The following is a 12361-nucleotide window of genomic DNA, read 5'->3' on the forward strand; positions in this document are numbered from 1 at the left end:
ACCCTTTAACAACCCACATGCACACAAATACATATTAACAATGCATGCCCTGGCTTCAGTTCATTTATATTTCAGTTTAATGATGCTTGAAAATGTACTATTAATACCATACCAAACACTCTAATGGGTTTAGGCTTTTTATACTGCATGTATCATGCTTGTATTCATTCAGAATGGAGCTGAAGATACATAACGTACAACTGACAGTGGTTTGAACCATTTCCTGGTTTTCAGTGAGAAAATAGCCCTGTCTTAGAGAGCTAAAATAGGTCTGATGATTGAATCTGACAAATAATAAGACCTCAAGCCTGTTATCGCCCATGTAATGATAAGGTACAACACGAACATTTGCATTTGATTAAGTCTCATAATGCGTACAGCATCTCTTAAAGCACCTTAAGTAAAGCAAACTGCTAAACAGGCACAAGAGCAGCTATCTCCTGCAAGTGATCTAACTGTTATTAATGTATGCTTCCAGTCACTATATCCTGACGCTGCGGTTCTGAGAAGATGTAATGTGTCTGTGAGTCCATTATCCGAATAACCACAAACCTTCAAAGGCATAAAAGCTGGAGAGACATCAAGAGTTAGGTCACAACATGTGGTCTGCAGTCTCCGTTTTTGTGTGTTTGTGGGTATGTGTGTCTGTGTGATTGAAAAATGTTCACATTGACCTATTTCTGCCCTTGCATTGTGAGAAAATGTGAGGTGAATACAATTCTTAAGATCAACTTGGACTCACAGAAACAAACACCCAAACAAACAAACCCAAGCACACTTGAACATCTTATTACACACACACACACACACACACACACACACACACACACACACACACACACACACACACACACACACACACACACACACACACACACACACACACACACACACACACACACAAGCAGACGATGATGTACTCACTCACATGTTATCAAGAGAGACACCATGGGGTGAATTTAGGAGAAGAATCAAAGGCTTAAGCTTAAACGTGGGGTTTGAAGAGATATCTATGTGTGCGGGAATGTGTGTTTATGCCTGTGTGAGGTTGCTTTGCATCAATGCTACAAGGTTAACTTAGCATGAATACATCTTTAAATCCCTGTCATGCTCCCACACCAGAATTCAAATGTGTGCTTTATAGATTGGGCACTTTAGGTATGAAGTCTGACGCAACACACTGCAAATAAAGTTGTTTTAATCATTTGCTAAATCAAACCAAACCCTCTGAAACTACCGTATGTTGATACCGTTTTACTGTATGTCATTGACCAAAGGTGGTATGCATACTATTAAGGGTAGCTAAGGTGCAAATGACCTTTCCATTTCACGTTTAATCCTTAAACAGTATGCCCAGATTGGCATATCTCAACACTGCAGAGTCAGATTGTGCTCACATTGCAAAATGTATGCCTTTGATATGCCCTAGAGTTACAAATACGTACAGTAGCTCCTAATATCGAATTGCTACAGTCATGTTGCCTTTGTATTGCATCTGAAGGTAGTTGCCGCACTTAAATTGTAAAGTAAAGCTAAGACAAATTAAGATATCAAATTTAAAAATAAAGAAAACCTACAGGTTTGGTGGACCAATGAAGCCTAAGACATGTATCCGGGCAACAAGACTTGCTGTACTATAGCATTAATATAAAAGTACTTTGGCCTGTAATAAGCATAGCCATGGTAACAGGTGACATTGACTCAAATTGCCTGTTTTCATTTCCCTTCCTTTTTGCATGATATGTACAACCAATTTTGAGATTCAATTTCAGTGGGAAAATACAGCTGTCATTTCCAAAAACTTACAGAATGAGTGCTGTCAATAATACGGGCAGATGGGGGAAATGTAAGGTGGACAAAATCATTTCCAAATGCTGACATCCAACAATACATCACCTAGAATCCTTTCTGACAGGACAGATCATTTTGAAATGAAAAGTGTAGTTTAGGCAAATATAGCTCTGGGTACTGTAGGGCTTCCCTGTTTGGTCCCAGAGTGCAAGCTAAGTTAATGCCAGGCTTGTTTGCCTAGATAATGTGCTATCCCTGGTGAGGCCGGGTGGAATCCAAGCTATTGATCTTTCTAGACGTCTGACTGATCACAGCTCAGTTTGTTTAAATACAGAATTGACCCTTCTTCCAAAAGCTCAACCAGCAGAATAAATCAACATGCAGTAACACAAGCTAATGTCAGCAGGTGCAAAGCACTGTGTCGCCAAACCTGACTCCACACTTAACACCTCCGTCTATTGATGCAATTTTCTCTGGAGGCTTTATTTATACAGACAGAAAAAGATAACATTAGAGTTAAACCATTTGTCTTTAATATTGCAAGTGAATGTGGGTGACTTGGTCTTATTTGTATATGGATATAGCTTCAGTACAACAATTGTCATAATTGTAGTGCTGGTTGTCTTTCAACCAGAAGGTTGTGGGTTCGATCCCAGCCCGAGCAGACAACATGTCGATGTATCGTTGGGCAAGATACTTAACCCCGATTTGCTCCAGATGGCATGGCCAATGGTGTATGAATGTGTGAAAGGTAGTTACCTAGAACAAAGGTGTAGGCTACTGCTCTGTATGAATGGGTGTGAATGGGGTGAATGACATGTAGTATGTAAAGCTTTGAGGGATCGAAAAGACTGGATAAAGCGCTACACAAGTACAAGTCCATTTACCATAAAAAACGTGTTTATAGGCTAACTGTACCGCTTTCAAAGAAACTTCTGAATTTCTCGTTGACACCTTATCACATACAGCATTTTGAAAAGCCCAAATGTTGCACCTTCCAGCATCAGCTTAACTTAGCCCTGCTCTGATATGCCACATAAGAAGCAACAACCCCACAACTGCCTCTACGCATAACTAGAAATGTGCTATTTTCTAAGTGTTAGGTGTAGTGTCAGACATTGCCTCTACACGTGTTTAAAATACATTTGTCACAAAAGTTGAGGTGTTGGTATAGGTGCTGAACACACTTCGCCCTTCAACTGTGTCTCATCACGCACTGGTGTGGCATTTAAAGTTCTGTTGTGTATCACTTTTGATATTCTTCACCCCTCACATTCACACAAATGCACTATTTTAATGAATCTAGGTTAAACAGCAACCTAGAGTGCTGTTCTTGGAAAGCAAAGCATGAATTAAAATGTATTGGTCTTTGTATTTTTAATCACTCTCGGGTCCCAGTTTGACAGTTCTCCTTTACTTAATCACCATAACGTCTGTGGCTTTAGGGGAAAATTAAAAAAGAAGGAAGAAATCCATTGCAATCAGGTAATTATGTTCCTTTTATAAAGCTGTCAGCACAGTTAGACTAAAAGCAAAGGCGCTGTCCCTCCTGAAAAGGCCCGTTAACTATGAACCACAGTACATTAAATAAAACTGTCACATCTTTGAAATCCAAGAATAAACCAATCAGCACAAACATTTGAGGAACATTAGTTGGATTAGATAAAGGAGATAAGCAGGGAAATGCAGATAACTCAGATGGGAAATAATGGACTTATGAAATGTGATGTAAATGACAACAAAGGAAAAAAAACAAGCTAATAATAACATTTCAAAAGAAAGCTCACAAGTAGTAGCTTTTGAACAGAAACAATAGCGAAAATCCCTTTTTCATCTGAACACACCACCAGCCAGTAGATCTAAAAGCTTAGTTTCTGGTTTAGTCCAGGCATTGAATGAAAAAGGAACATATTGAGACTCCTGCAGAAGTCTGCTGCCTTTGTTGGCACTTAAAGTGACATATGGGTTTTGGCTAATACACAGCTGCTATCTGGTCCAGTGTGCACATGAGTACACACACACACACATACACACACACCCACACACACACACACACACACACACACACACACACACACACTCTCTCTACTCTAATGGCATCGTAAGTAGTCAGGGGTTTTAAGACTGCATTTTGAGAGCCCTCTCAATGCTCTGAGCTCCTCAGAAATTCTCTTGACGATTGGTGATCTTTCTAAAGTGGAAGTAGAAATTCAGCTGCCTGCTTGGATAAACGTTAAATAAAAATCAGACCAAGGGCAGTGTATAGATCACAGGAAGCAATGATCTGGATGTTCTGGCTCGAGTAATTTACTCAGTGGGAGGCAGGTTAAGAAATTGTTGCGTAAAGAACCGAATGAATTCCATGTTTCTGAAACAACAGAACTTTTTTTTTTTTGTGATCTGAGTGACAATATAGATAAATACATAAAACTAAAAAACACATTTGATGTTTTTATCTGATACAAATGTTGAGGTTATCATCACTGTGTGTATCACATAGCAATCTTTCCACCCTTTGGTTACAAAGTAAGGACACTCTGATTTTGTTCGTGTACTGTAATGCATTACGTATCCCTAATGCCCCATACTTTGTTATTTGACCATGGCTAGGTTAACCGGAACTATTCTTACATCTGATAAGATTTTGTTTTTGCCAAACGTTTTTGTTATCAATAAGAAAAGATTATGCTGGATGGTTTGCATAGTTTTTTTCAGAAAATCCCTTTATGCTTTGGAAGCTATCTGAATCCTGCATAGGAATTGTAGTATAGCGAGATCATTATTATATGTAATATCAAATATCTGAAATCCTTAATAATTCCCACCTCAAATGTGTGTGCCCTTAGAAGTAATGCTTCAAATGTTAATCATGTCTGTTATCTAATGAATGTTGGCCTGTTGTGTCTAATTTCAAAAAGGTGTTTGAGAATTTTGTAAGGCCTCAGGTATTATTCCATTTGAGTTCAGAGTCGCATAGTGTACAATTTGTGTACTAAGTAGTGATGTCAAAATCCAGGGAATCAACAGGAAGTTTAGATGTTCCCACTAATTGCATCCAACCTTGATGCATATTCGTTACATTGTTTAGAATTGTAAGAAATTGCTTGTCTATCGTAGTTAATTGAACTGTCTGAATATCAAGTGTCCTCTCAAGCTTAGAATAACATCATAATCACTTTTCAGAGAAGACCATCATCACATAAATGCAGATTTCTCACAGATTAAGAGAGACTTTTTATGCGGATAGATTTAATATATTCTATCATTCTTCTTTCGAGAATTATTTTTCCCCAAGAGACAATTGTATCGCAATACCTTGAACTGCTCTTTAAAATCCATTGATATGCTATTCATACTAATAGTTCACTTGTTTGGTTAGATGGGATGATTGCATGCTGTATGTGCAGTAGCATGTGGTGTACAGCAGAAGAAAGTAATTGTTTGTTTTAGAGATCTTTGAAATTATCCACTAAATCTACATTACAACTCTTTAATTCCAGGAAACATTGTAGCAGTTCACTTGTCATTAGATCAATGTGTTGGCATTAACTTAAATCTGACAAAGAAATGACAAAGATCTTACAATATATTAGTCAAACTAAGGATGATATGGAAAGATTGCATATTTATAAAGTCATGATGTAAACATCAGCGATGAAACAATGCAGCAACAAGGTCAGCCCATCAGTGCAGCACAGAAGGAAACTGACAAACACGCATTTAAACAGCCATACTCCCCACATTTGGCACAGGCCCATTGAACCCGGCAATGGCACTGTTCCACTACAGACGTCTTTATCATTACAGATGATTAGACTTTTACAACAGGATGACTGGCTAATCTCCATTTGTATCATCCATCATCTGCTCTCATCCTCATAGCAGCAGCTGATGCCTTCTGAATAACTTACACACAGCTGCAGACACACACAGAAATACTCATGCTGCCAATACTCCTCAAAGAATCCCAAAAAGTAAAAACAGCTGATGTAATATAGAATAAAAGTAAACACACAGATAGACAGATCTAAACTGTGTGTAGATGGACATACCTGTAAACAAGTGTGTCATCTCCAGAGCTGTTATACTGGACCTGGAACATCCTGACTCCAGTTGTAGGCGTCTGACTGCTCCATCTAATGAGGGCAGAGTTTCCTGTCAGTTCCACCAATGAGACCCTCCGGTCTGCCCCTCGTGTCTCATTGTTAGGGAGTGCAACCTTAGAAGGGGTTAAGATGTCAGAAGGGGCAGGTTCAGAGGATGGGTCTCGGCTGCGGCTTGTGCTGTTTGCCAGATGAGGCACTGCCGTCACAACAAGCTCCACTCTTCCCGTTGATTCACCTGCTGCATTTGAGGCAATGCAGGTGAAGTTACCTGAATCCTTTAGGCTTGTGACATTAATATCCAGGCTTCCATTAGGGAAAACCAACGTTCTGAAAAAAAGGAGATATATCATAAAGTTAATGTATTCAATATTTAAAATGTAAATAAACCAACAATGTAAAAAGCATGTAATAGTAAAAGGCATTTGGCATAGTTAAACCTTTACAAAATGGGCAAGAATTTTACATTTTTACTTCTGGTGAAAGGTGCAAGACACTTTAACCTTTTTATTGTAAACTTTTATTCTCTTCATACCAGTTAGAGAGGCAAATCATATCTGGTCAACTCCTAGCAATCACATTAACCAAGTTCTCTGTCACCCATACATGAGCTGATTGCTAATCACTTTCTCTTATCATTTATTTTAGTCCCATCTGTAGTTTACTGCCTCCAGCACCTGATGCTGCTGCCAACTTCCACCATCAGCATCCATTCAAACTCTATTCAGAATCCAAGTAATTTCTGCCACGCTGAGGGGCTATGTTTCTGACTCCTTATAGGCTTCTTCCCCATGAATATGAGCATTAACTCAAATGATATTTGCCAAGATAAAAAATGGTGTCATAAACTAGCCTTTCGCAATTGAAGTATCTGAAAATGCAAATGCAAAACCAAAAAGTGCACAAACAAAGGAATTACAGGCCTGTCTCATTTTTTGTTAATACTATACATCTTTTAATAACAGATTTTGTATATGTAAAACATAACTATAAACTCATCTTTGACATATGTGCCAAGAAGTAGGTTAGTAGGTTACCAAGTGTGAGAAAGGTGCGACCTCAACAACTAGCTTCTGATCCTGAATCACATTTTGCCCACACGAGTGGTGTGCCTACGCCCTACTACTAAAGCCAAGACACACTGTCTGACTTTCTAACTCGGTTGCACATTGGCAGAGTACACTAAGCTTCGGTGGTACAGGGAGTAATATTTGGAAAGCCCCTCTGTTGCCCCTGCCAACTGGGTTGCCAGGTTTCTGACATCATTAAATATGGTGAAGTGCTCTCATGTGAAAAGTCCCATGCCATAAATAAACACCTTGCCTTTAAATTTAAGAAACTATGGGGAAAAGAACTTCATTCCAGATTTAACAAGACTGTATGGAAACAAAGTTAGTACCTGGAGCTATTAGATATAAGTCGCCCTTCAGGGCTGATCCAGTGAACTTCAGGCTCTGGATCACCATTCGCTTTGCACTTTAAGCTTGCAGGTTGGCCTTCCATAGACACTGTATGTGGCGACTTACGGGTCAAAACTGGTGGGTCACAAATAAACTCCTACGGCAAAAAGAAAGTTTTAATTATTTATATGACTATTATTTTAATTAATCATTTATCTTAGTTTCAAGATTGTTCCAATATGTGTAACTGTACAATGTCACCTCTTCAGGAATGGTCCAGAAGTACTTGGCACTGAGGTCAGGGGGAGAAGCGCATGTCTCAAGGTCGTCTTCTCTGGTCAGTCTTCTCAACCACAGAAGTTCACAGTTACAGTGAAGGGGGTTGCCACCAAAACTTAACACCAGGGAGGAGAGGGGGGAGCCTTTGGATTTAGCATAAACTGGAATTCTCAGGAACAAAGGGTCCGGGGGAATTTTCTTCAGCTTGTTGGATGTCATGTCTAGCCTGTGAAAGGACCGAATAAGGAGAAGATGAGAATAGTATTCGAAGAGAGCGGAAGAAAGAGGGGAGCAATTGATCCAGTTGATCAGTAATACATCTTGTGCATTTATACATTCGTCATGTGTACGTACATCATCTGTTCCGGTATTTATTTACCTGGCTAGCTTGTGTAGGTTTGTGAATACACCTTGGGGAACATTTTCTATGAGGTTGTGGTCCATATTTAGGGTATTGACATTGGTGAGGCGCCCAATCATGTCCCAAGGTGCCTCGGCAAGATTATTGTAGCTGAGGTCGAGATCCTCCAGTGTGGACAGGAAGTCATCAAAGGCATGAGAAGATATGGAGTGGAGCTGGTTGTTGGCAAGGATCAGGTGACGGAGGTTGGTCAGGCCTTTGAAATGGTCATCCTGGTTTGAGAAAAATGTAAAGGCATCAGAGTAATATCAGTTACGTATCCATACTGTATTGTTCAGTGATGTGAATGTTTTAACCACCCATCTTTAGTTCTTTAAAGGTATTTCCTTTTTAATCAACAGTAAATTATACATCTGATTATGAATTTCTCTTTACAATCATCAATCAATTTAGTTATTTATCCATTAGTCTCACCTTGATAACAGTTAACCTGTTAGAGTCTAGGTGGAGTGCTCTCAGTCGCCGCAAGTCACTGAAAGCTGAAGGGAGAATCTGACTGATGGTGTTTCTTGACAGGGTCAGATGTAGCAAGCTGGTCATGTTGGCAAAGTCCTTTCTTCGGACAGCTGGGAGCAAACAAAATCAACACAAAGAGATGCTCCATCAACTGCATCCCAAGTAGCCAGATTAAATACAGTGTTAGGAAAATATACAGATGTCATGGCCAATACATCCTCTTCCTCAATCCACATTCTGATTAGCAATGTAAGACCCAAGAATGGAGTTGAGAAACAAAGTCTATGGCCAACTTGTTTATCTGGATATCTGTTTACCGAGACTAACAAAGAGCTAAATCATAATGCAAGCGTAGCCCATAGGTTCAGAGAGTGTATTTTGGCATGTGTGCTTCGTCCAAGGCCTGTTAAAATGTGATTGGTAAATGCTACTCAGACTACAAAAAGGAAACAAGAACACTTATTACTAAAATGTCCCTTCCTCACTTATTATGCATTCAATAGGCAGATATCTGTTGATAGAGATTATATCACGATTGATAACATCATGCCTACTCAGCTCAGGAGTTCAAAACCTGAACCCTGTAACATCCAGATGGCAGTGTAGATAATCAGGTATCCCCCGAAATAAGATACGGAGTGTTTCATTTTGCTAGACTGAAATTGATTTGGATATGAACAATGTGACTTAATAACTTTACGGCTGTGATATACTGGTAACAGCGCATACAATCATCTTCTTTTGGAACCTGTGAAAGCAGTCTTTATTTTTAGCCTGTGTGTCTTCTGTTTTGGCAAATCATGGAATGATATTTCTTTCAAATTAAGCTTGGGAAGATTATGCAGCTGCCTTGGTGGGAACTAATTGGAATCCAGATTAAAATAAAAGGACAAAGCAACACTGTGTCCTTAAAAATGACGTATGTGTGACGAAAACTCTTTGATACGAAGAGATGAATGATTTGTAACTTTAGCCAACATTTGTTATGAGGACTTTCTATCACGTTCCAAATGTGACCTTTGAATATTAGCCATATCTTTAACCTGTAAATACATAACAGCTGCTGTCGCTCAATATTATTGTATGCAGCAGGATCAGAGTTGAAGAAATCATTCCAGTCGATGGTTGATGAAGATAAGGAACAGACAAGACCATGCAAAATGTCTTAATACACTCCCTTGATTGATGGTAAAATGGACTACAGGATGGACTGGCAGACACGTTACCTGTAATAAAGTTTTCTTGGAGCCGTAGCTCCACTGTGCGCCGGTCAATGGCAGCAGGAACAAACAGCAGGCCTGTCTTGGAGCAGAGGATAGCGAGCGATGGAGAAAGGCTCTGGCACATACAGCGTTTCGGACATGGCTGTCCCCTGCATGCTGCTGCCAGCAACAGCAAAGAGAACCACAGCCGTTCCATTATCCTCCACTGGGAGCAGGGCAACTGGAATTCAAAAGGAAATAAGCAATGAGTTGATATGGATACAAAGACATCTGGCAGGACGTCACTGGCCTGCAGAGAAACTACAGTAGCTTGGTAATTTGGCTAGTCTGCTTACCGCAGCAATGCTAGTTTGTCCATAGCCCTGTGGCTGAAGTTACCCACAGCTGGCAGAGCTCTATAGCATCTTCAATTCTTCTTCGATACAAGGACATTAAATAAGTAATGTGAGCTGGTCTAAAATTGTCCTTGACATACAGCTCTAAATGCTCTTTTTACAACTATGCCAAGTTCACTGCAATACAACAAAAAAATGAGCAATGGAAAAACCTGTGTGTGGTCCCATAATTCTTTTCACATAATTTGTCTTTTCATGCTGAGCGACATTGAAATAGTTCATAGCTATAGATTAGCCCTGCACATATAGTCAATGTTTACTTCTACCCAACAAAGAAAATAAATAAATAAAAACCATGGGCAGAATGTTTTTGTAGGCTTACATAGTTGGCTCACATTAAATAGTGTATGTCATTTCACAGTCAAACTGCTATTGAGAACAATGGTACATTTAAAACATATAGTACTCTTTGTTGTTTACTATAAAGTCACAATAGAGAGATTGACAAATACACCAAAGCAATGCTTAGACTCTAGCTTTATTATACATTTATGTGACCTCATAATGGGATTTATCATCGTGCGGATGCATAGTTTACTGATATTATTCCTGAGGCACACTGAAGATATTTTCCTGATCAGTGCTTGTCTGATTGTTGGCAAGATGTAATATAGATGTGGATATTGAAAAAAAGAGGTTAATAGATATAACAGTATTGCATGGCTAATCCAAAATAGATTCATGCATCTGTGGTCCTATCCACATCAAACTGATTTGTTTTGTCTCAGTATACTGGACTTGTGATGTTTTAGTCTTGTGTGTTTAAGTCTCATGAATGCAGTTCTTCTTAACAGTGCTGGCAGGATGATTCTCTATGACTCAGGGGACGAACACCCAATTTAACACATTTCTATCAAACATTGTCAGACTGATTTTTGTCTTTCCAGTCTATACACCTTGAAACCCTGCAGGTCCATCCTTTCCTCGCTCAATACCTGTTTCCAACAACACCTGTCTGTTTTACAGGTGTGGCGCACGTTTCAGCAGACAAGTCACATTAACAATTGCAAAAGATGTTGACCTGTATCTGTGATGACATGATGTGGTAGACAAACTGTGTCTTCTCACACTCTTTTTTTCATAGTTCATCACCTGGCCTTGAATCACTGTTACAGTACATAGCACAATAATACACCACGGTTCAATACTTTAAATAAATCATCTTTGACTATCTAATCTTAAAAAAAAGTTGTCATGGAGGTGTATTTGACAACTTAATTAAAATACTGTTCTCTTTAGGGTCTACAAAGTGAAGGTGCAATGCCAAAACACTGCCTTGGTTGTGTGCTTACACTAATTAAACCTGTCTTATGATAATCACATGTCTCAAGGAAAAAGAAAATTGCTTGGCTATACGAATGAATTCTAATTGTATTACACATATACAGCTCCATAACAAATTAAGAGACCACTCCACATTTTTCTTCAATCTCAATCTCTACATGTATGGCAGCCATCACAGTGTCTGTTGAATTCCAACACAGAGACATGTTATCAGTAGTTTATAGAATACAATACAAAAAAACAACAACATTTAACTCAAAGAAAAACCTTTAAATAATAAAACCGGAGAAACTGATATTTTTTTTCCAGAGCTGCAGTTTAATTAGTATTCATGCCATCTGCTTGAAAGTGTGGCAAGAGTCTTCAATGACTCTCAAATTATACCTGTCAGATTTATAAAGGACAGCTAAATATGGATCCATTTCTACTCTCTAACCCTGAAGACATGACTCCCATGGTGTGATATGTGTGTACCATTGGGCAGCAGTATATTAGCCTGCCCAGTTTGACTATCAGGCTAATCAATAGCATTGAATTTGTCATCAGTGGGAGGCCTGTGTAAAGTACTATCCCTCTTTTCTGCTCCTCTTTTGGTTCTCTTGAAACCCCCAGGAGTACATTTGTATCTAGGGATGTCAAAGTGCTACCGCTTTAGATGACTCCAAGCTTTTCTATAGGCTTTTCTCTCTTAGATTTCCCTGTTTAGTATTGTACTTTGAACCTGTTTTTTCTCTATTATTAATAATAAAGGATTTATGATTATTAAACAATGAGAAGAATTGAACAGAAACAATGATAAACTGTAAGGTACATACACAAAGACATTTTTTCCATCTCAACCTTTTTCTTTGACTAACAATAGCTCTCTCCATTACTCTTGATTATTCCCCCAGTATACCTCCCCATCCTCACCCCCTTTATACACCACATTATTCTGCTGATGCTCCCTCAATAATACTATTATACCATGTGTTACCCTATACTCACTCCATCATCCCTATTTTTACCC

The 12361-nt window shown here is 39.0% G+C and overlaps 1 protein-coding gene across 2 annotated transcripts in view; it reads right to left on the reverse strand.

The window, feature by feature from the left end:
* The window catches only part of zgc:172282 (leucine-rich repeat and fibronectin type III domain-containing protein 1-like protein), a 132604-nt gene that overhangs the window by 48435 nt on the left and 71808 nt on the right, over positions 1-12361 (reverse strand). For both annotated transcript variants that reach the window (XM_063906311.1, XM_063906310.1), the window contains exons 3-8: positions 9677-9893; positions 8409-8560; positions 7953-8206; positions 7556-7799; positions 7294-7451; positions 5844-6224 (exon numbers count right to left, since the gene is read on the reverse strand). In XM_063906311.1, coding sequence (XP_063762381.1) covers positions 5844-6224; positions 7294-7451; positions 7556-7799; positions 7953-8206; positions 8409-8560; positions 9677-9869 — 1382 coding nt within the window. In that variant the 5' untranslated portion in view covers positions 9870-9893. The remainder of the gene's footprint in view (positions 1-5843; positions 6225-7293; positions 7452-7555; positions 7800-7952; positions 8207-8408; positions 8561-9676; positions 9894-12361) is intronic.

This window comes from Eleginops maclovinus, chromosome 18 (genome assembly GCF_036324505.1).
Source record: "Eleginops maclovinus isolate JMC-PN-2008 ecotype Puerto Natales chromosome 18, JC_Emac_rtc_rv5, whole genome shotgun sequence".
Taxonomy (NCBI): domain Eukaryota; kingdom Metazoa; phylum Chordata; class Actinopteri; order Perciformes; family Eleginopidae; genus Eleginops; species Eleginops maclovinus.